The 24,935-nt window shown below is 51.1% G+C and overlaps 1 protein-coding gene across 2 annotated transcripts in view; it reads right to left on the bottom strand.

Annotated features, from left to right (window-relative positions):
• The window catches only part of SNX29 (sorting nexin 29), a 493,130-nt gene that overhangs the window by 226,787 nt on the left and 241,408 nt on the right, over positions 1-24,935 (bottom strand). For both annotated transcript variants that reach the window (XM_049638266.1, XM_049638267.1), the window contains exon 15: positions 8,058-8,164. In XM_049638266.1, coding sequence (XP_049494223.1) covers positions 8,058-8,164 — 107 coding nt within the window. The remainder of the gene's footprint in view (positions 1-8,057; positions 8,165-24,935) is intronic.

Below are 24,935 nucleotides of genomic sequence, written 5' to 3'. Positions count from 1 at the left end.
CACTGGTGGGAGAAATTCTCCAGTTTCTTCAATAAATTACAAGAAAAACAAGGGGGCCAGGGAAGATACAGGTGAGAAACCTGTAGTTTGAGAGACCTTAGGGGTCTATGAACCAATCACAGTATGTGGATGGGTCCCATTTGGACATGAGTCAAACGTGTGTCTGGACTGGAAATCTGAACGCTCACCAGAGACTTGATGATCTTAAGGAACTATTGCTGACTTGTAGGTAGGATAGTGATATGCGTAGGCTGCTTTTCTTTTTTAGAAAGGGGGAAACCCTATGTTTTGTAAGAGATTAAAATACTTTGGGATGAAATCAAGGCCATGCTTTGGATCTGCTTCCAACACAAGGAGAAGACGGGGAAGTGGAAAGATACACGGACGAAGCAAGACTGGCCGCGCGAGTTCACAAGGGTGGAGGAGCACGGACCGCACGTGGAAGCTCACGTGTTGTCCTGTCTACTCTTAAATACACGTGAAGAATCCACAGCAAAAACACCCTTTTTAACGACTACTGGCAGAGCCGCCTGTGGGAGCCAGCCTGTCTCTTCTGAGGTCATCATCAGGGAATGAGCTCATTCATCAACACACGGGAGGCCGGGAGGCCCAGGGCGCTGGTGGAAACTTTGTAAGCCCCGGTCCCTCCTCTCCGAGCTCCTCAGTTCCCAGCGCTCCCAGCGCAGGGCCAGTGTGGCTGTGCTGGAGACACAGCCATGGTCAGTACCAGCTGGAACCAATGTCGGATGGAAGCAAGGCCCACACAGGAAGACAAGACCCGAGCTGGGTGGTCCTCAACGAACTAGAGGCTAAGCTTCCTCTCCCAGGCTCCTTCTGCCCCGAGGAGGGGGATCCGGAAGCAAGGGGCCCTCTGAAAGGTGCTCTGTTCACAGAAGTTCCTCTCTCCGATATTCCCATCTGAGATTCGCCGGGACTGTCTGTGTGTGTGCGTTTTAAAACCTCTTACCTTTTACAAATACATTCTGGAATAAGTGGGAATGAAGTTACATGAAATCTTGAGTTTGCTTCACAATACCGTGAGAGACTGCGCAGGAGACTGGGACAAAGAAGACGCGAGAGTGGTGAAGAGGTGGGTCACTACTGAAGCCAGGAGATGGGGATACACAGGCTCATGAGACTATTCTGGGTTTTGTACATGTTGCCACGTCTCCAAAATAAAAAGATTTAGAGAAGCCCTTAGAGGTTTAGTCTTGTCTGTCATTCACATTTTAGTGAGAATTACACCTACCCCTCCAGAAAAGAGAACTCCTTGCCAGGTTTCACTCGTAGGTGACAACACTTCAATGGTCTTACTTTCTGAAAAAACAGTTCCACGCCCCACCACGAGGGGAGAGCCTGCTCTTAATCACTCAGCACCTTGTGACTAAAATAACAAAAACAAACTCACACCCTATTTTTCACTAGGAGCAGAGGTCTCATGTAGATCTCAGTTCAGGGTTCTTCACCCTGAGTCCTTACATGGAATCTGGTACTCTACTGCAAAGTTCATCATCCTTCTTTCGTATAAAAAGGACTCTCAGATCCATCAAGATGGCCTGATGCCACTGGGGCCAATTTATGAATCAAGTGCTGGCGGTCTGACCGTTCCCAAGGTCCAGGTCGCCTCAGGGAACTTTTCCATTATCTCCAGCATGTGGTTATGAATATGGTTTTTTTTAGCCAGCTGCAGCTTACTTTTCCATTAATAGTAACCTGCCATTATAATGAGAATAAATGTTGCTAATATACCATTTATTTCACCCATGAGCAAAAATTCAGGGACCAACTACACTCACACAGTAAATGATAAGTATCCTATAATTTGAGAAATCAATCAAAAGCTAGCTGAGTCCTGACACACGGGAGGAAGTAAAAACCTGTTTGCAGAGAGGAGGGGCTGGCAGTTCTGAAGCAGGTGAACTGGCGATTTAATAGCAGGGATGCAGGGCCATACCTCAGAAGTTGGGTACAGAGGGGAGCGGGGGTGGCTCAGTTGGTTAAGTGTCTGACTCTGGCTCAGGTCACGATCTCACGGTCCGTGGGCTCAAGCTCCACGTCGGGCTCTGTGTTGACAGCTCAGAGCCTGGAGCCTGCTTCAGATTCTGTGTCTCCTCTCTGCCCCTCCCCCACTCATGCTCTGTCTCTGTCTCTCAAAAAAATGAATAAACGTTAAAAAAAATTAAAAAAAAAAAACTTGGGTACAGAGAAGGGAGGTATAAAGGAGGCCTGGCAAGCAGAGACTGTAAGGGGAAATGAACGGAAATGTCATCTACTGCTAATACACACACACAGGTGATCTTGAACAACGTGGACATTACAGGCGTGACCTTCGCACAGTCAAAAATCTGCATGTAACTTCCGACTCCCCCAAAACTTAACTGCTAATGGCTGACTCTTGACCAGAAGCCTCATTGATAACATACCCAATTAACACGTATGGTGTATGTTATATGTTGTATTCTTACAATAAAGAACGTTAAGAGAAAACCCCATTTACAGTACTATACCGTATTTACTGGATAAAATCCCCATGTAAGTGGACCCACGCGGCTGCTCAAGGGTCAACTGCATATATATAGCTTCTTATGAGCTGGGGTACTTTGGAGGTAAGTAACAGAAACAGACTCTAAACTACCAAGAAATCATCACTGTGAACAGAAAAGTGGGAGAAAACGGGCTCCGATAAAGGACTGGACCCAGAATAGTGCTGCCAAGTTCAACGGGAATGCGGACAGCACGCAGGCAACCGCTTCTGAATGAACGGGCCTCCCACGCCCCGCTGCTGTTCACGCAAGAGTTAAAGCCCCTCTGCCTTGGCTCAGGCACCCTCCCGCCCCCGTGCCAAGGAAGGGCAGAGGACTTGGCTTTTCTCCCCTCCGTGAAAGCAAGCTGTGGCGAGGTCAACCCTCAAAACGAAACAAAACAAAACAAAAACCAGAAGGGAGAAAAGAAGGCCCGAAGATGCCTCCTCAAATTAGCCCTACCCATTTGTATCACTGGCTGCATTTTACTGACAGAGAAATGAGGACTTAGGACAGGAGCGCCCCGGAACACACGGCAGGGAGTGACAACCTGTGCTCCGTCTCTCTGATGGGGGACAGGTGTGGTCTGCAGGCCATAAAGCTGGAGAAGGAGGGGCTCAAGAAATGCAGGAACAAAGTCAAATGCCACAGACATTTTACACTCTTCTTGACATACCTGGAGGAAAAGAACCGGGAAACCTCTACAAAGGACTCTAAACTGAAGGAACTGTCCTTAAAGGAGGTAAAGCAGACTTTTAGAACACATCTTCCTTGGACGCATCCATTATCTTCTACCCTCAAGACCCTTGGTGAGCACAAATCAACTGCTCCCCATGGCTAGATCCTCAAGATAGATACAAAGTTTACAAAAGCAATTTCAAACGTCCTTACTAACAGTAATGGAAGAAAAAGGGAGGCACACTCTAGAAGCTCCCATAAGGTGCCTGAGCTCTTTCTCATCTTTGTGCCCCAGGACCAAGCCTGGGGGCGATGAGGAGCCAGTGGTACCCACCAGTGAGACATCAAAGACGCCACCAGAAAAGAAGGAAAACGCAATCCAGGGAAGTAAATGCCATTTGAGAGGCGTCTCTGCCTCAACTCACATCTTCTATGACCACCTCCTGGAACCATCAGCCATATGGCTCCCGGGGATGGGAAGGCCACGAGAGGAAGAGGAAGGAAGGAAGAAGGGGCTGGACACTTAGAAGGTCCTCAATAAACACGTGCTATAGGAGTTGGAATGGTCTGTCTGTCTGTCCCTCAGTGTCCTCTCCAGGCTCGAATTCCTCCTGAAATTGAGGGCCAGAAACAAGTCTGCCTCCCCTGAAGAACCCCTGTTTCCTCTCATCACACATCCCTCCTGAGCTATAGCAGTGCTCCGTAAGACGCCCTCGCAACCCAGGGCTTCATTAAGTCACATCACTTTCTACAGACATCGCAGTGAACAGCTGAATCCGCTCGAGAGACTGTCATTCGGCTCAATATTTAGGGAGCTCCTACTGTGTGCTGGAACCATGTCGGGCAATTAACATGCAGTTAAAAAGATAACATCTACGGTTCCCTCGAGGAGCTCCCAGCCTGGGGCTCTATTCCACTTGCTACACAAGCAGGTAATTGCCGCACCGAGGAGATCACACCCTTCTGCCGCAACTAAGGAAGGGTGCCCGGTGTGCCCTCCCCCCAGCACCGCTGTGAACGGCTGGCGCCGTATCATCCCTGTTTTCTACCGCTCGTTTTCCTCCCTCCACGCATTCTCTCCAACACGACCAGGGACCATCCCTTCTGTTCGGTCAGGCCCAGCCTTTGTTTCTCCCGTGAGAGCGGCCCTCCAGAGCGTGGCAGACAGATTACAGGTTTGCGCTCTCATGCTGGGAGGCCTGGGTGATTCGAATCCAGCTCTGCTGCCTAGCAAGCCGAAAAATCTTGGGCTCGTTCCTCAACTTCTCAAAGCTCCATCTGTGAACAGCGTCCTCCTTGATGAAGTCTGCTGAGGATCACATGAGTTCATCCACGTAAAGGCTTTCCTAGCGCGTGGCCCGGAAAGAAGTGTGCACCCAACAGCGAGCTATGAGAATCACAGTGGCTGGTAAATAATATTCGTGTTCTCTCCCCTCGCCAGGTGAGCCTACACCTGCCAGCATTCTCCCTTCCTTCTTGCTTTCAGAAGTTAACCATCACAGGGTGTCAAGAACCATCTCTCGATTGCCAGTCTTTGGTCCCTGATGCTCTCCAGCCATACAAAGGCGACTCACGGTGTAGACTTTGGGTCCTGAGCTGCCAGGGATACGGGATCCAGGTCACTGAGCACCGATGTGTATGCGGTGTGCACGGGTGGACGAGGCGGCTTCAATGCTGAGAGACATCTAGGAAAAGAATGTTCAGGAACTCCCCTCTCACTGGAACGAATCATGAAAAAGTAATTCAGTTGTTGGGGTTCTTCAAACAGTCCTATTATTTAAAATGGAAGGTCGCTTCTCCCTCTGCTCCTGAAATTAAAGAAGTGCATCAACTCTTCCCCCACATGCTTTCATTACTTCACACAGACACGTGTTTAGAACCCCTTGGTAACAACCAACCATAATGAAATGACAGATAAGCATCACAAAGAACGTTGAAAAGCACTCAATTACTGCTAACCTAAAGGGTTCGGCAAAAGTCTTGGGGTAAAGAGATGCCACGGACAAAAGATCACTGACAGACGGACCTCCCTGTGCCATCAGAAACATAACGAAAAATCAGTCTGGGGGACCGAATGCCTTTGAAGGACCATCTCTGCTCCAAGCTCCCGTCCCTCCCCGCTCCTCCGCCATAGCCACCAACTCTATTACTGGTCCCGGAGTAAGGAGGTTGCGGACGACAAGACAGGAAGTTAAGGCCGACGAGACCAATTCTTAGCCCCCGACCACCACCCCCTCCGATGCGGCAGCTAACAAGAACGACAACGCAAGCGTACCCCACCGCCACCTTCCCTGGACGTCACTAACTCCGTTCAGGGAGATGGGGAGACTCTGTCACAGTCAAAGCAGGTGGTGGCACGGCCACACACGGCCTCCAAAGCACTGTCATCTGGCCCACCGACTTCAGCAGCCACAGCACTACATCTCTCCACATGTCTGCTCTGTTCCAGACATGAGGGTCTCCTTTCTGGTCCTAGAACCTGCCTGTTCTCTCCCTGGACAGGACCTTTGTCCTTGCCGTTTCCTATGCAGAAAGCAGGAACCCACTAAACACCAGATCAAGCAACTAATGTCCCGGTGCTTCGCTCAGTGGGCCAAGCAGCCAGCCAAGGTCTTCTCGAGCCTTCACAGCCAGAGTTACCAAAGAGCAGGTCAGCTCTCCGGCCGGACCAACCTACAGGTGGATCGCTGCCTCAGGCCTGGGGCTGAGCATGCTCAAAGGAGTCAGGGGACAGGAGCACTAATCTCTGCAATGTGAGCAGGTCTGAACCAAGTCCTTACAACTCAACACTTGGCCCTAGTTTTCCTGAAGGGACACAAGCTACCAACCCACTTCCACTCTGAGAAGAACCCTGCCACCGTTCTGAGCTCAAGAGCTCTTCATTCATTCAACGAACCAGAGACATGCCTGTCCTAGGAGAACTTAAAAATACTCGTATTACCACCTGCCGATGAATGGTAGCTGAGTATACACAGATGAGAACAGATAGTCTCTTCCTCCCGGGGACTCGAGGTCCTGGGGGAGACAAACACACAGGCTACCACAATCCTGAAGGAAGGGGGCCCATTTGCCTCTCCACCCAGGCTTTCTGGGAAGGCACTGATGGCCCAGCACCTGAGAGCACCAGCAGCCAACTCTGGTCAACGACCCCAGTGAATAGAGCTTCAAGGATAGGTGTTGGGGTGCCGAGAGGCCCTGAGGGGACAGTCTCCCCCCAGGCCCTTCCATCCTGGTTTGGAACTCTTCCCCTATCAGCCTATTGTGCTAAGACCCCAGCTCTTTCCCCTTTGAGCTCCCTAGAGTTAGAATTCAAATTGTTTCTCACCTCCCATCTTTAGATTTCATTAGCAACACAATGAAACAGACCACAAGGCTGTCAAGGAACCAGAGATGAGCCTAGGGGCTCCTCCTCAAAGACCTGCCTCAAGGTCAGGCATGTCTCCAGGGTAATAGTGGGTATTTTCCTGATTCCCAAAATAAAACACACCGTAGAATATTCAGAAAGTACTACAAGTAGAGTTGTATACTTATAGGTGTATACGTGCACGACTTCTGATAAATACTACCGCCATGTGACCACAACATATACAACATAGATATGCACTTATACAGTATATATTTTACATATGAGTTACCTAATTGAAAACTTAGCCCTCCAGCTTTACCACTGAGTACGGTGACAATTAAAGGTTTCTTATTTAAAAAAAAAAAAAAAAAAAAAAGTTTATCCTATCAGAGAAGTCCCTTTAATTTTTTTAAAGATTTCTTTTTAAGTTTATTTATTTTGAGAGAGAGAGACAGAGAGAGAGAGAGAGAGAAATCATGAGAGCGGGAAGGGCAGAGAGAATCCCAAGGATTCCCAAGCAGGCTCCACACAGTCAGTGCAGAGCCTGACATGGGGCTCAAACTCACGAACCGGGAGATCATGAGCAAAGCCAAGTCAAGAGTCAGAGGCTTAACCAACGAGCCACCCAGGTGCCCGCCTTTATTCTTTATCAGGAATATTTTTATCAGAGAGCTGTCAGCTCACTATGTTGTACACTTGAAACATTATATATCAACTCTACATCAATGAAAAGTATTTTTGTTAGATATAAATAGAGATGATGAACATTATCAAATCACTTTTTATCTGGTGTTGCACCTTTCATTATTAATAAGCTGACTTGATTGATTTCCTAACATTAGGCCATCCTTAAAATCCTAAATAAGTCCCATTTTAATGTGGATTATAGTTTCTTTTTTACGCCGTCTTTGTGATTTTTTGATATTGGCATAATGCACATTTGAACCAAGATACAGACACGTGGATATAAAGACAGAGATGATGCTTTAAGGAAGCACAAAGAGCAAAATGGCCATAAAAGCATCCAGATTTGCTATCTCCTAGGGACCTCCTCTATGTTCACAACTTTCTTCCGGTTGTTTGGTGCCCTGCAGGCGAGCCGGCCTCGTCTTCCATTCACGTGGATAATCCCTGTTATCCTCGGAAAGAGACCATCTCATCCACGCGTGGGCACTGCTGAGCACAAAGTCGTTTGTCATATTCTCTCCTGTCTGTAATCTCCAAATCCAAGGGTCCATTTGTTTGCTTACTTTTAACATCACATTTTCGTTTTCTCTCCTTCCTTGCCACAGGCACCAAGACTTTCTAATTAAATATTTTCGAAGAACCTGCTCTAGGTTTTCTTCACCAAGCACAATGCTTTCACCATTTTGTGTTTTGCTTTGTTGGTGGGGAAGGGGGGGTAGGGTCTGATTGCTCTGCTACCATCTGTGCGACAGGTTGGACCTGTTTCCGGAAAGTCCACGAAGCAGCCACCATGGGGGTAAACGCACAGGGACAGCCAGCCTTACCTCGATGAGCTTTCTCTCGTAGGAGCTCGCCAGCTCCTCGGCGACTTCTCCCGGCTTCTGCTCAGTGACTGCAACTTCTCCATCAACGTTCCAAAGGTTTGGGACAGCTTTAGGAAAACAAAGAAACCCCATAAATATTTTCACAGTAACCAAAAGTTATTCTCCCAGTGAAAAAATGTTTTGGTCTTTGCCAAATGGTTTCTCCACAGAGAGAGTGCTTTTGATGAGGCAGAAAAAAGATCCCAACTACTAATGACTTCACCCCTCCGACATTTTCACACAAGTACAATGAAGCGAATGGTAAGAATGGAAGAAGTGTCGCAGGGACAGACGCACAGAAGTCTGGGAAACCGCCCGGTCACCACTCCCCATCCCAGGGCAAGACAGACGACGCACGGGCAAGACGTAGGAGCCTCCGTTTCCACCTGTTATGTTGGTCACATTTCTTTTTCTCCAACAGCACAGTTCCCCAGCGCGGGACCGCCCGCCTACAGCTGGACGTCAACGGCAGGGGTCGGGGCAGACGCAGAACCGCTAAGAATGAACGTTTACCAACCGTACTTAGCGTGGAAGCTAGGCAGCTTCGGGAAACACTCGACAACCGATGCAGAATCCCCAGCAAGGCCATCCAAACAAGAGACTGGCTCCCAGGCCAGCGCAGGAGTTAGGAGCACAGAAGACACGGGCGGGTGCCACTCCTCCTTTGAGAGTCGCATCCATGAATGCTTGCTTTGTAGAAAAGGACAAGAAGTGAGAACTGGGAACGAGCAGGCGAATTCCAAGAAAAACAAGGGAACACCGACAGGAAGGAAGTGCCCCACTGGCGTGGATCAAGAATGTGGATTAGCCCCAAGCCCAGAAAGAAGCATCAGGTAAGCGGATTCCATCTCCTGCGTGTTCCAGGAGACGGAACTCCCGGACGCCCCATCGACTGAGGAGATGGTAGTGAAGGCCAGCCCCCCTCTGGCACCAGCAATTGGACAGACTGGGGGAGGACGAGAAAGTGGGCCAAGGCTAAGCGGCTCTGCCTTCAGCCCCCTCCCGGAGCCCCCATCAGGCCACGAGATAGAGGCCCAGAGGCAGCAGGGCCCTGAATGACGACACACATCCCACCGGAATGCGTCCTAAGCTGCTCCCATCCCAGGAGTGACCGCAGCCCAGCCAGTGCTGAGGACAGTGACCCAGGAACCCTCTGCAACCGGAAATAGGTACTAAGAGAACCTTTAAAGGGCTTCCACTTCAAGGTGACACACTGAACACATTCATTTACGCTCGCATCTTCTGAGTCCCATTGAAATACCAATTTTAAAAATTCTAGCAGCATCACCCTTGAGAAAGAAAGGGAATGAGAGAGGGGACAAGACGACAAAATTCTAGAAGCCAAGAAGCAGGCCAATCACTGGCGAGCAACAAGACAGACCTGAGAGAGTTTCCTTCTGGGCTGCAGGTGCACAACACCAAAATACAATCTCATTCAAACGGGACAACTCGCCCACAGCTGACAAAGTGCTAATACAAGACATTTCTAGAAGGGGGGGAAGGGTAAACATGGGGCTGAATGTCAAGAGGAAAGATAAAAAAGTCTGTCTAAGAAGCAATTTGCAGAGGTGCCTGGGTGGCTCAGTCAGGTGAGTGTCAGACTTCGGCTCAGGTCATGATCTCACAGCTCATGGGTTCGAGCCTTGCATCGGGCTCTGTGACGACAGCTCCCAGCCTGCTTTGGATTCTCTGTCTTCCTCTCCCTTTGCACCTCCCCCGCTCCTCTCTCTCTCTCAAAAATAAACAAACACTGGAGGGGGAGGGGGAGGGGAAGGGGGAGGAGGGGGAGGGGAAGGGGGAGGAGGGGGAGGAGGGAGAAGAGGGAGAAGAGGGAGAGGAGGGAGAGGAGGGAGAGGAGAGGGAAAGGGGGAGGAGGGGGAGGAGGAGAAGAAGAAGGAGAAACCATTTGCCGAAAATTAAGGGCTTATTCTCCAGAGAAGGTGAAACAGTGGTCTGGACCGAGCCAAAGGTATGGGTACCCCAGAGGAAAAAGAGTGAGAAACAGTACTGCTGAACTTCCTTCCATTCCTCCTTTCCCATTCCCCAGCAGCCGGAAGCCAACATACACCCCTAAGCAGGGAGTACAAAGGATTGTCCTGGAATTTTAACAGGCCGAAGAAAAGACCGGAAGGGCCTGATAGGAGGGGCTCTGCAGTGACACAGCACAGCCAGATCACCCCACCAGGGCACGAGCACAGCTCCTACACAGAGAGCTCGGCTCTGTGGCACCCCACCCCATCTCGGAGCACATGGCCAGAGATTGCCTCATGTCTGAGACAAGCACCTAAGACGGAAAACCCGGACCAGAATCTACAGACAGAAGAGAACATCTTGTAAGGGAGAGACACAAGTTAGGGAAAAATACACTCGAGAATCTGCAAACTGTCGGTCACAGTCCCAGAGACAGAAGATGACGGACGGTATAGCTGAAAACAGGAACAGAGAGGAGTCAAAAAGAAGAAAAAGAGGCACACACGCACAGAGTAAAAAGACAGACTCGTTTGGAAAGCCAAACTAGGACAGAAGTAAGGGAACACTAGATACAAAGGACAGACAGTAAGAAAATGTCGGGAAGACAGAGCCAAAGGATAACAAAAGGGGAAAAAAAAAATGAAACGGAGAATTACCATTTGAGAGGAACCAAGAAAGGGAAGGGGGGAAAAAAAGTTAACAGAGACCAGGAAATCAAAGACTTCATTCAAGTAATGTCCTAGAACCAGAGAGGTGGGTGTGGGGACAGAAGACCCAGTGGGCACACAGCACGAGGGGTGAACCATGCTCAGGCACCTCACAGGGAAATTTCAGGTCAAGAGAGACAAACTGAAGAGGGCGCTAACTTCCGGAGCGGAGACAGAACTTTTACAGATGACAGAAAGTTCTAGATGACCTTGGATTTCCGAACAACACTGTAAGCTAGGGACCGATCAAGTGATAAGTGCTGTCAACACCCTGAGGGCAATTATTTCCACCCTGGAATTAGGTACCAAGCCAAACCCTGTGGTAAGAAAGTAAAAACATTTTCAGACATGCAATCTTCCAAAAATCCTAACCCGCCCCCAACCGAAAAAAAAAGACAAAAAAAATCTAAGAAAAAGAACACAGTTTCTACGGAAGAGAAGATACGACACAAAAGTGAGGAGATTATTAATAACCAGGAAGTGGAAACCACCCACACAGCCACCGTGGAGGACTGATGGATCAACAGAAGGCGCTCGTCCCTGCAGCCGAAGACCACTCAGCCCACAAAAGGAGGAAAGCACTGACACCGCCTACAACACGGATGAACCCTGAGAACGTCACACAAAGGGCGAGACGCCAGAAGAGACACGAAAGGTCACAGACGGCCGGATTCCATTTATACAAAACACCAAGAACATGTATGGGTTTCCAGGGGCCGGGAGGAGGAAGGGATAAGGGATGACCGCTAATGGGGATGGGGTTCGCCTTTGGGATGACGAAATCGCTCTGTATTTAGAGAGAGGGGACGGTCACACGCCTTGTAAATGCACTGAAACCCACTGGACTGCACACCTTGTAAGGGTGAACTGTGTGGCCTGCGAACTACATCTGACCCAAGAAGCGGTAAGACCAGAGAGCTGGTGGGGACAAGCCCACGGAGCAGCCAGGCTCCCTCGGGCCACGGCGGGCAGAGGACTGCAGGAGAGACGGCCTCACAGGGGCCCGGTTTTTCACATATTCAGATTTCCGTAAGTGAGAGAGCACGTGCATTTTGATTAGTAAGTAGTAAGTTCACACAACACCAACCATGTTTGTTTGGTTTTGTTCCAGTAGGAACTCAAAAGAAATTTAGAAGTTGTGCCAAAATAACGATCCCGTACCTTGCAGCTCGGCTAGATAGCATTTTTGGGATCCTAGTAATGTATTCACCGGAGAGGGACCAAACTAAAAAGAGGGTATGTCTGTGCTAGAGGATGGGTGGGGAGAGGGGTCCCTGCGGGGAGAGGGACCCAAGAGCTATCCTCCCACCTCCACAGTGAGAAATCAGTCAAGAATACCTACAACTGAGAAATCAACAAGGAGCAGTAGACACGTATTATTGAGAGACATTAAGGGAAGTACCAGAACCGTAAGGTAAATGTTTGAAGCAGCTGCCTGTGGGGTGTGGGAAATGGGGGTGGGGGAGGGGTGGCGGCTAGAAGTACCAGCTCTTTTATGGTAAGGCCACGTGCCAGCGTCGGACTTAGAAAACAGAAGGGCGGAATTGATTTTAAGGAAAAGAATCTGAGAGGAAACTGCACTTAGAAAAGTTCAGACACTAACAGTGCCCATCAAGGCAGGGCAGACGCCCCAGCACGAAGCTGGCTGTGGCTGATCAGCGCGGTCCGGGGCCAGTCCGCATCTAAGGTGTGACGGACGGGCTAACGGCACGGTCCGCAGGTGCTCTCCAGACGACCTGATCTTCGCCTGAGCGAGGGTGCTTTCCACCACAAGGAGATTTTGCTGCTCAGAAAGACGTGGCCTTCCAACCCGCTTGAGGTCTGCACATCTCTTTAGAAATCCAGCCACTGGCCTTCCTTCCTCAGATACCAGCCCCTCTGTAGGTTCATGTGAGAGCAAGCCACGGTCCTCTGCACTGAAGGAGGCAGATGCGTGAATAAGCTTGCTAACCTTGAAGACTAGGAACCAGACCCTGGACAGTCATGAATTTATAAAAGGTCTCTGAGAAACGAACCAGCCAACCTTCCCCTGCAACTCTCTGACCTCCTGGTGCCCCGGTTCAGCTCCTGCAGCTTTAATAAGCATGTCAGAGACATGCATTCCATGCACGAAATAATAAATAGCAAATCCCAGCAACACCGCGATCTTCTCACTGGTCGGCAGCCTCCAAGATGGCTCCCAGTGATCCCTCCCTCCTGGCACTCACATCATTGGATCTCCACCCCTGCGTATAGGGCTGGACTTACTGACTCACCTCGAAGGAACACGATGTGGTGGAAGCGAAGGGATGTCACTGTGGAGATTAAGTTTTAGGAGACGGTGGCTTCTGTCTTGGGTGCCCACTCCCACTCACTCCCTCTGAGGAAAATCAGGTGCTGCCTTGTGAGCGGCTTTATGGAGAGAGCCATGATGCATTCCCCACACACAGCCAGCAAGGCCCTGGGGTCTGCCGGCAGCCACACGAGTCCTCCTCCCGTCAAGCCTGGAGAGGACAACCGCAGCTCCGTGACAGACCCTGGGCCAGAGGACGCGCTAAGCCACGCCTGGATTGCTCCTCCCCACACACTCAAGGGAGTGAGTTGAGTGTTGTGTTAAGCTGCTGAATTTTGGGGTCATTTGTTACACACCGAGAGATCCACAATACAGTACCTTTAGTCACTCAACAGGTAGTTCCTAGAGAGCACTGTGGTGAGACTCTGACTTAGGCCCTGGAGTCCCAAGGACGATGGTGGTTCCCCACAGATGGCATTTACAAAAAGGACGGCGATGGTGTGGTTCCCCGTGGATGACGTTTATGAAAAGGACAACGACAAAGTGAACTTGGCCAATGTATCTCTATGGCTTAAGGGTTACTAGGAAAGTGAAAGGAGCCACTTCTCGGTCAGACACTCTCCACCTCTCCACTGGCGGGGAGCACACACCGTGAGGCACGAGGAGCCAGCCATCCTGTTAGTTCAAGTTTTACAGGGCCATGTCTCCTTTCTTTACTTTCAAGTCAGAAACACTTCATCTGCCTGGGGAGCAGGGGGACGTTTGGGTGTTCAAGGAAGGCAACGCCATCAAAGCCCAAGTAACATCAAGTTGTGTGAGAGCCAGAAATAGCACGCTACACCCCCATTCCAGACTTTCTGCACACTCCCCAATACAGCAATCAACGTGGGGAGCATCAACGTGATTCATCTCTGAAAGTCACATCCACACGACAAACACAAACATTTGTGACAGATCCAACTAAAAGGGAGTGACAGGGTGTTTTAAAGACACGCATCTCCTGAATGATCTATTAGTTTGGAAGGGAGAGAAAGACAACTTAACAGCCCAAGAGGAAAGCACAGTTTTCTATTCCTATCAAAAACAGCTCTTCCTGAATTCAAAAACACAAGGCTTGAAAGGTGGTTAGCAATGCAGTCTCTCTTTTTTAATGTTTATTTATTTTGAGAGAAAGAGACTGCACATGCACACACGAGTCGGAGAGGGGCAGAGAGACAGGAAGAGAGAGAGAATCCCAGGCAGTCTCTGTGCTGTCACTGCAGAGCCCGACTCGGGGCTCAAGCCTACAACGGTGAGATCATGACCTGAGCTGAAATCAAGAGTTGGACGCTTAACCGACCGAGTCACCCAGGCGTCCCAGCAGTGCAGTCTCAAATCTACGATTTCATCATTCACATTTCCAGTCCGTGTTCTGAGTTACTTTGACAGCATTCAGAACTTCACGGCCTGCCCCAGTCAAGGACTACAAGTCAAGTGCAGCTGCCAGGACCCAACAAGACACAAACTTCCATCTATGTGGTTGGCTACTTCCACTGGGATGAGGAACTTAAGTTATACTGAAAAGGCCAAGGCACAGAGATAGGTCCAAAAGCAAAAGGAAGAAATGTATTTGACGTGCTAAAAAAATTTGAGAGCTACATCCTCGTACAGCAGGTGCCCATAAAAATGCGACAGTGACAGTGCTTCCTCTGACGCAGCACTTTATGACTTACCACGCACCTTCCAATGCGTCATCTCGCTGCAGCCTCCAGGCACCGGGCGGTCTGGCCATCGTATGCTTGTGCCAGAGGGGGAGAGATCTATGTAATGTGCACGGTAGAGGAGACGCCCCATCAGCCCAGGCAACCCGGTTAACAACCACATCATTCACAGGACAACCTACGCTTGGTTTACATGCGTCCACTCGGAGAGGTCCGCCATTTTCTCTTGTATTTCCACCATGGCCTAATTATAGAAGCGAGACTCCAAACGGGAACGTTTGGCCAAACCGGTAAGCCTTTTCTTTGTAAATCTAGTAGACAACTAAAATCGTGTTCGGTAGGAGCACAAAGATATTTACTTTCAATCAGAACCATTTTTTCATGTTCCAGAAAAGCTGTGGGTTTGTTAGCACCCACAGGTCATTTAAACTTAGTGAACATGACACAGTTTTCACCTCCTCGCAGCCTGCCATTACAGTCTGGAGGTGTCTGTGGTAAGTCATCTGAAAGAGGCAGCCGCTACGCGGGTCTCACTCGCAGGCACCAGGGAACACAGGAGGTTTTCTGCCTCAATTATTTTAAGCAAAAACCAAACGCCACGGAGAGCGGCACGGCAAACAGCACGAGAAGGCCACTGTTTTACTTTCAAATGCAACAAGCTTAGCAGGACCCCAGATGCAAACAGCATGTGACACTGGTGGCAGAAGAGGGTAAGGAGCCACTTTAAATTCAGAGACGGTTCCCCGGAACGTTCTGATGGACAAAAGGAAGGGTGCGGGTCCTCGAACAGCAGGCCAGGTTTGGGGTGATGGGAGATCTGGGACACTTGAAGGTTCCAAAGTAGAAAGGTCCCTCCTGGGTGAGCGACGATGATCCCTACAGGACAGCAGGTACCCACCACTGTTCCAGCCAAGGAGACGGTCCTCATAAGGAAAGCATCCGCCATTTTCCAAGTGCCCGCTGTGGCAAGGGGAGAGCATGTTGATGATGAGAGTGTGGGCTCCGCAATCAGAGACCAGGGGCCAAGTCTGGCTCTGCCACTCCCCAGGTAGTGACCCTGGGCAAGTCTTTTATTTCTTCACGCAACAACTAGCTCCTGAAGATCCGTTATGTGCCAGGCACTCGACACTGGACCTGCAGGCACGTACTAAGGGGGGGAACTGAATGCCAACAAGAAGCTTACGCTGCAACGGTGGGCCTCGGCAAATAAAGAACTACGTAATGCATCAGGTCGAGAAAAGTGCTGCAGCCGGAGGTGGGGGGAGGTTAAGCATGAGAAAATGATGGTGTGAGTGCAAGGAAAGGCTCACCAAAGAGATGCCATCTGAGCAGAGACCAGAATAAAGTGAGGGAATGAGCCATACGAGGCCCTGGGAGAGAGCATTCCCAGGAAGAGCAAGGGTGACGGGACGGCTGAAGGATAACGGATGAGAGAGAGAACAGGAAGTGAGACCACAGAGAAGGGGGCAGGGGGTTGGAGGGGAGGATAGTTTACTGTGAGCAAGAACAGGAAGGGCCCCCAAAGATTCAGAACAAAAGGCAGGAAAATCAGACATTTTTTAAAAGATCATTCTACCAGCCACATGAAGGGGCGAGTGGGGAAAATGGGAGGGCGTGTGCGGGGCCTGGGGGCGGGAGGCAAGGCTCAGGTCGCCCTTCAGGGAAGAACCTGCCGTTCTGTTTCCAGGAGGGCAGTTAGCCGACAACGTCCAGCGACAGCACTCCCAGAGGTGTAGGGAAGACGCTAACATATCCGATGTGGGGTTAGAGCGAAGACAGGAGTCGCGCTCCCACCACCATCTTTGGCCTCAGGAACCTGAACGAACGAGGCCATCGTTTCACCGAGCTGGGGAAAGGGCGGGTGTGACAGAGAAGAGGCGGGTGCCCACCAGGGGGCTGGTGTTCAGACAAGTCAGGTTTGGCACAACCACCGGCCATGTGAGAACAGGCGGCAGGAGCCCAGGAGCGTGTGAGTCCAGAGTTCCAGGGAGACGGGAGGCTGCGCATCTCAAGTCAGAAGTCAACGGTGTAGACACCGTAACGCCACCGGACTGGATGAGATCATCCATCCCCTGGAAGCAGAGTCTCCTCCGTTGTGAAATAGCGGGAGCCCAACCCCCGAGAGCCGCGGGAGGAGCCACCCCGACGTGGGCAAACACTCAGCTCAGCGGGGCTGGGAGTACCGACGCTCTTACTGCTGAGCTCGCCACTGAGCCGTGACGCGTCCTTGCCGGCCACACTACTCGGCACTTTACGGCATTTCCTGTTCTCACAATAGACCCGCAAGGTGGGTACTAACAACCCCCAAAATGACCTTCCGGGGGGTTCTATGACTTGCCCAAGGTCAGACAGCTATCAAGCGATGGGATCAGAAAAAACTCAACCGGTGCCCTCCCCCTGCCACGTGCTGCCTGTCCGGCCCCGTCAGCAGCTGAGTAAGTGAGCATCTTGCTCACGTTCTCATTCAGTCCTCGGTCCAGCAGGCAATCACGGGGTCCAAAGGCTAAGGAGAATTCGGGAAAGAAGGGGGCAGGGGACAGGGGGCACGGTGGTTCTCGCCCCGCCCCAGGGCTGTGACAGAGACAGAGGAAAGACGCTGCCACCGGCCCCCATGCGGCCCCAAGTTCACCAAATCAGGTGCCGCCCGGACAACAGCCTGGAATCTCTCAGGACAGACGCTCTGGGGGCCTGCTCATTCAGCACTCAACATGTCATGCCTTTCCAGGGACAGGGCAAAAGATGAACCATGGCTGCCATTCAGCTACTTTTGATCTTGGAGTAGGAAGTCCCCGAAAGCTAAGACATCCTTATCCGAACTTGAACTTCTTGTGAGAAGCCAGGCTCTCATACTTGGGGCTGTTGAAAAGCCGGCTGTTCTCCCGGTGCGGGAACGGTTCGCTCACATGGACTCCGTCACACGCTTCAGCCCCAACACCACTGGCAGCAGTCAAGAGCCAGATGAGCTCCTGTTACCCGAGCCCTACACACCACACAACTCCCACGTGAGTCGCAGCCTCTCACTTAAGGCTCAGAACACCGCTGCACAAAATCTCCATTGCAGAGATGAGAAAATAGAGGTTTGGGTTTAATTGCACACACACACACACACACACACACACACACACACACACACACAGTAAATGATCGGCCATGTTATACAAACCCCAGTCGGTCTGGTCTCAAAACCCCGTGCTACACATCCCCCCTTCACCACACTTGCATCCCTGCCATCTGGAGGAGCCTACTCGCCAGGGCGGTCCCCATTCCACAGATGGCAGAATTCCAAGGCCATGCGCCACAACTCCAAGGGAGACCTACTTTCCTATGTGCACACACACCCCCTTACGGTTTTGGCTGCCTCATGGCGTAAGAATACTAAAAATTTCCAGTTCTCCTGAGAGTTGCAACCAAATTCTTCCAAAACTTCACATAAACCCACCCACCTCCCAGAGGATTCTCTGGTTTAAAAAAAAAAAAAAAGAGTGAGAGACAAGCAAAAAAGCAGGGGGCTTGTGTGATAGTCAGGCCAAGAGAAAGTGATCTAAAGAATGCCCTAGGGTGGGATATCCATGCCAGCGTGATCTATCCAAAGAGTGCGGACTCATCTGTATCCCTGAAGATCAGAACCAGGAACCAAGGGATTGAGAGAGATAGTTTTTTTTTAGTAACAGGCGACGCATTATGTACGACGGGAAGTGTGTGCAGACACACGGGCATCCCTAGGTTCACATCTTGGCCCTGCCACCAACTAGAGTGAGACCTTACACACATCACTTTATTTCTTTGAGCCTCGGTTTCCTCCTCTGTAAAACGGGGAGGGTACCTCTTGTGAGGATTAACCAAGACAAGACTACAAAGCATCTTATATGCCCACTCCAAGCATTAAAGATAGGATAGGTTCTTAAAAACAAAGGCAAAGTAACAGCCTGCCTTCTTTTTCAAAACAGAAACCCTCTTCATTAGAAACTTCCATCCTGCCTAGGTCTCTCCAGACAAAGATGCTCACCTGTTCAGATGCCGCATCTCTGTTCCAAGAGCTCATCTAAATGTACAATACGGGCACAAGGGCAGCTGGGAATGACGGCAGCGTAAAACCAGAACTGTTTTTACACCCTCACCGAACGCATTTTCACCTGCTCATGTGATGGAGCCTAGCAGAGGCTCTGAGAGAAACTTGAGAGAAACTTTCCCTTTCAGTGAAAAGCATCTGGACAGTGAGACAGGAGAAAAGCTGTCACCCTACTGATGCAGGTCTTCTGTGAAAACCAAGGGCATGACACGAACTTTCAGAAAGCAGGGAGGCTCTCCACCTGAGATCATTTCAGCTGAAGGAAGCCCTCCTAGTAACACCCTACCTTCGGAGAGCAGGGAATTACACGAAATGTCCAGAATTGGCAAACTCACATAACCAGAAAGTGGTTTCACAGTGGTGACCACTAACGGGTTCAGGATTTCTTTTGGGGGTGATGAAAACGTTCTGGAGTTAGAGCGGTGATGGTCACCCATCCTGGTGAATATACTAGAAAACACTCAATAGTGTACTTAAAACATGCAAATCGTAGGTGATGTGAATTCTACCTCGATTTAAAAAAAAAAATTCCAACACCTAACTATAGAGCATAGCAAGCACCACGGTCTCCCCTTCCAACCCAAGCCCGCCCCTCACTGTTGTTATGTGATTCTATGTGCACATACGTACACGCTTGCGTGCTCTTACAGGTTGGGACACACGCTGCATAGCCCCCCGTCACTCCACGACCAGCCTTGGCGACCACCCTGAGCCAGCACAGGCAGACGGGCTTCGTCATTCATCACAGGGTGCAACCACAATCTTTTCCACCAGCACCTGGAACGGATCCCAGTTCAATACTGCCACAATCCACAGCCTTGTGGCTGTCTTTACGCACGGTTAGGAACCTTTCTCTGGACGCCTAGGAACACAGCCGCTAGGTCAAAGGGTATGTACAACTTAAATTGTAATAGCTGACAAAAGGCTCCCACCGCCCAGATTTCCAGAGTGTTCTGTGACCCCGAACTGTCACCTCACTGCCGTGGGCCTCCGCATCATCGTGGATGAAACCAAGCAGAAGACTTTTGAGTCGATTTCGGTTCTGATGTTCATTTTGCAGTCCAGGAGATCCAGAGGAAGCATGACAAGATAGGAGGGGCGCTGGGGCAAGCGGCAAACCAGAGCTCACGGCACGGCCACTGCAGCCGGGCACCCGAGAAAGGCCAAGGCAGCAGGCAGAAGGACAGAGATGCCAGAGGGCTGAAACGCATGTGCTCGGTGCCCCAGACTGGAGAGCTGCAGGGCAGGGACATGCACCCCCGAGGTGAGGGACCGGAGCCTGGGCTCGGAGGAGCAACCTCTCCAGCCCACAGGGAACAGCAGCACGTACGTTAAGCAGCTACGGGACACTCACCACGCCTGAAGCCACAAGGACACAGCCAGTCAACAAAAGCCAGTAATACAAAAGATTTAAGGAAGGGAATTTTGTCAAGGGGAGGCGTTTTTTTTTGTTTGTTTGTTTTTTTAACGCTCACACAATTCATGTTGAAAACTCACAATCTGTCTCTGTTCCAGGCACCCACAGCAAGGCAATGTCAAGGCTGAAACAGGGACGCCCAGAACAGAGGCAGGAAAGAAAAATCCACATCCCTGAGACTCAAGGTCAGAGCTGATGTTTCAGACGGGGTGTGGGGGTGGGGGACTACTGATGGGTTTAGAAAAGAAATCCTTCTGAAAGCTCACCTCGCTTACAATTCTCAAGAATGCTACAAGGTCAAGTCACCGTGGAAAGAAAAGAAGGATCACAGAGAAGCACAGGAAGAGCCTCAACGTGGCAGCTGCCTCCTAAGGGGACAGAAGAACAGGGAACATCCATGTTCATGGGGAAGAGCAAAGGTCCAGGTCCAAGCGGGACAGAGGCCGACGCAGTGGGGGGGCAGGAGAGAGGAGGGAGGGAGGGAGAAGGGAAGGGTGCTCGTGGACAAGGTGGTGACACCACAGGCAGGTCCATTAGATCGGTGGGACTCTGAGGGTGGACCGTGGGCCACCCTCATCAGAATCACCTGGCGAGCGAGGGATGGATGGGAGTGGCAAGTGGTAAAAGGCAAGGTCCAAGACCCGGCTCCCAGAATTATTTCAATCAGTCTGAGGGGAGAGTCAGAAAGTTGCATTTTGACAAATACTCAGGTGATTTCAATGCACGAAGTTTGAACCAGTGCAGTAAGCAATGAGAGAAGTCCTATGCACAGCAACTAGGAACTGAGAGAACAGGCATATCCCCGCACTCACCCGTAGGGGCCACAAGGGACCCTCCAGGGCTAGCCCCAATCATCCCCTCCTCGGGGCTCCACGGAGCTCACCAGGCACAGCACCTTCAGTCACGGCTTTTACCCAGGCTGCTGGGCCAGGGAAGCCAGAGACATACCTTGGCGGTGGCCACAGCACAACGCAACATAATGAGGGCTTGTTCTAGCTGACGGAAGGCAAAAAGAGGGAGGGCTCCAATCCACCAGTGACGTCACCAATCCCACCCACACTGGGAGGGAGCCCGTGCCACCTCCCCTCAAAGCTGGGGCAGACGGACCACGCGGCCTGGCCTTGACTGCTCTGGGTTCTCAACAATTCCCTGGATATCTAGAAGTTGAGCGTTTCCTTCCCACGTGAGCAACAGACTTTGACATATTTGGAACATGATAATATATGACAAACCAGGAGGCTATTTCAAAAAGACTACAGAGATGTTCTGCAACCCTGACAACTTTCAAAAAATCTTAATTATATCTAAGAACCCAAAGCAAGGAAGATTTGGAGGAAGCTGACGACGGAAGGGACAAGAGGAGGAATCCGGGGAAGAAACTGGAACATTCTAAGCCAGAGGGCTGAATCTACCTCTCTCTGCATGGATGGGCTGTTTCTGGTCCGCATATGGCAGTGTCTTCATACTTGACTATTACATTCAGATAATGATGGAAGCATAAAGTCCTCTTCATCCTGAGAGCCAAGGAAACTTCCTAAGGGAGGCTAGAAGTCCTCTAAGGTGTCTGTATATTAGATTAAAGTAAATAACAAAATAACCACTCTCTCCATACTTGGCGCCCGTGAGGAGAGCTGGATGTGCCAGCTGACTCCCAAACTATGAAAAGTCCCATGGATCATGAGCAGATAGAAAGTGTTTCTTCCTCTTGGCCAGGAAGGTAGAAAGGCAGATAAACTGTGTAAGACATATAAACACTGGTCTTAAGCACCCCAGTTCCTGACACAGGGTTCCCAAGTCCCTTGGAATGTCCTGAGAGAAGTATCCTATGTTCCAATGAGGTAACTCTTGGTGGGCTGCAGGAAGGGGTCTGGTCACCAGAAACACCAAGCGGTGATTAGAAGCTTGGAACGTTCCGTCCCACCCCCGTCCTCATTCGAGGGGAGAAGGGTCGGAGGTTGAGTTCATCATGATCCATCATGCCTATGTGATCAAGTACCCACAAAAGTTCCTAACCTGGAAGGATCCGAGAGCTTCGGCACTGGTGAACACGTCCATGTGCTTGTAGGGTGGCACACCCCAACCCCACGGGGACAGAAGCTCCCGTGGTCGGGACCCAACCACACCTCACCTTGTCTACCTCTTCATCTGGCTGTTCACCTGTATCCTTTCTAATATTTTTTATACACCATTCAACGTAAATAAATATTTCCCTGAGTGCTTGGAGCCATTCTAGAAATTGCTGAACCCGAGGAAGGGGTGGCGGGAACTCCAGTTTATAGCCAGTCACTCCAAAGTGCAGGTGGAGACCTCAGACTTGAGACTGGCATCTGAAACGGAGGCCGCCTTCCGGGACGGGCCCCGAGGCTGTGGTGTCTGCACTCACTCCGGTTCATCAGAACTGAACTCAACTTCAGGACACCCGGTTGGTGTCCCCAGAGTCGGGGAATGGTTCGTGTGGGAAAAATCCCCACACATTCGGTGTTGCGGTGCTGCGAGTCGAAGAAAGCACTTTTTGCCATTACAGACACAACTCATTCTCCAAAAGCATTCTAGGGTCCTCATGCCAGAAGCTCGTCTGTTCCCCCAGTACATGCACGCGGAGCGGTGGCCATGGGTCACGTGCTCTGGACCCCACGGGGAGCCGGACACAGTAAGCTGCTGCCTTCCTAGAACTGGCACCTGATTGGTGGCAAACGAGCCAAAAAAGGGCATAATTTCCGGTGGTAACAATGGCCATGCAAAATATAAAAACCAGGAGGAAGTGCCATGGGGAAGAGCTCCTCAGACAAGGGGAGAATTCGGCTTCTCCGAGGAGACAAGATGGGTTAGGAACTACCGCAGGGGACAACATTCTGGCAAAGGAACGGTGAAGGCTATGGCACGGCACAGAGGGGGCTTCTTCGAGGACAGAAAGGAGGCCGGTGTGGCTGAGGCATGGTGAACAGGGTGTGGGGGGGCAGAGGAGCCCAGAGGGCAGGCACCAGGTGCATCACACGGGGCCTCAGGGACCATGGGGAGAATGTTCCACCTTATTCTCACGAGCAAAGCCAGGGGAGGGTTTCTAGAATATCACTCGTTTGCTTATTTTTAAGTTGCTCTGATGGTTGTGTGAATTATGGATGGCTAAACAACACAACTGGAAGAGAAGAGAGCAGTTAGGAGCTGCTACAACGTTCCACATGAGACACGGTGGCAGCCTGAGCCAGGCTCATGGCGGTGAGATGGCAGAAGCTGCTGGCCCTCTTTGAGGTGGGTTGGGGGCGGGTTATGGAGGAGACAAGACCTCCTGACCACAATGGGAGGTGCAGTCTGTCGAGAATCTAAGGTTGACTCCCAGGTTTGAGCAACCAGTTAGCGGCATGCACGGAGACAAGTGTGGTAGGCAGTGGGGTTTGGGTGGTTTGGGTCTCCCCAAAGTGAGCACACGTGAATCCCTGGAAGCTGGGAATGTGTCACCTTGCATAGCACCTCTGTGACTCTGAATTGGGAGATTATCTCGGGTTATGTGAGTGAGCCCCCTCTAGTCACCCAAACCCTTCGAAGAAGAGAACTTGCTCTGGCTGGAAGGCAGGGGATGCTGCAAATGAGAAGTCAGACTCCGCGTGTGACAAGCAGTCAGTGTGCCACTGGTGGTGTGGGACGTAGAGGCTGCGTGCGGGGACTGGAAGAGGTCTGCGGGGGTGGGAGTGCCCGTGACAGCCGGCAGAGAAACGGGGACCTAAGTTCTATGATCACTGGGACATTATTTCCGCAACACCCGGACGAGCAAGGAAATGGTTTCTCCCCCAGACCTTCCGGAGAAGAACCCAATCCTGCAAACACCTCAGTTTCAGTCCAGAGAGATCCACATCAGACTTGTGACCGTCAGACATTTAATAATACGCTAACATGGCTTCAAAGGCTGTGACGTTTGTTACTGCAGCAAAAGCAAACTAATACAACCGGGAAGACAGAGGAGGAACCGGAGGCCGGGTGGCAAGACCAAGCCTCTGGCTCTGCCATCGCATATCCGCAGAGCAGGCCAGAAGGCAGGGGGTCACGGACAGCTGGAACGACACACAGAGAGGCCTCAAGTCACGCCCGCCTCCTCCACCATCACCTGCAAGAGAGCTAAGACAGACGGTGGCACAGCGTGTCCTCCACAAATCCCGGCGGCGTGAATGTGGACCGTCACCCGCGGCCAACCTCCTCCAAGAGCTGCCTAACCAGGTCCTCGTGGCACTTCTCCTCCCACTGTCTGAACGCTCTCCCACCAGGCTCTCCCCCACCTGCTCCAGCCCACGTCACCGCTGGCGGGCGCCGGATTATTCCACAGGTCACCTGCCCCCATCTCACTTCGTCCATCAGCAACGTCTGACACCGGTGTTCACAGTCTCCACCTTCAAGCATGTTCTTCACTGGGCTTCCAGGGCCACACACTCTCCCTCGGTGTCCACCCCCCCGCCCCAGGCACTGCCTCTCCGTCACCCTAGCTGGCACGTCCTCCTCCTTCCTACAAGCTCTCAAGGTGGAAGGCCCCAGCGCTCAGTCTACACTCTCTCTCCCACGGATCTCATCCCATCTCGGGCCCTAAGCATCTTGGTTTGTCCACACCTTCCACGTGTATTTCCAGCCCAGGATGCACACGTATCCTTCCCGTCTCCTCTCCCACACCCAGCCACCTCCAACACAGCATGTCTGCACCAGAAGTCCCATTTGGTCGC

This window comes from Panthera uncia, chromosome E3 (genome assembly GCF_023721935.1).
Source record: "Panthera uncia isolate 11264 chromosome E3, Puncia_PCG_1.0, whole genome shotgun sequence".
NCBI lineage: Eukaryota > Metazoa > Chordata > Mammalia > Carnivora > Felidae > Panthera > Panthera uncia.
The sequence above is the reverse complement of the archived record's forward strand: the minus strand, read 5'-3'. Positions and strand labels throughout refer to the sequence as shown.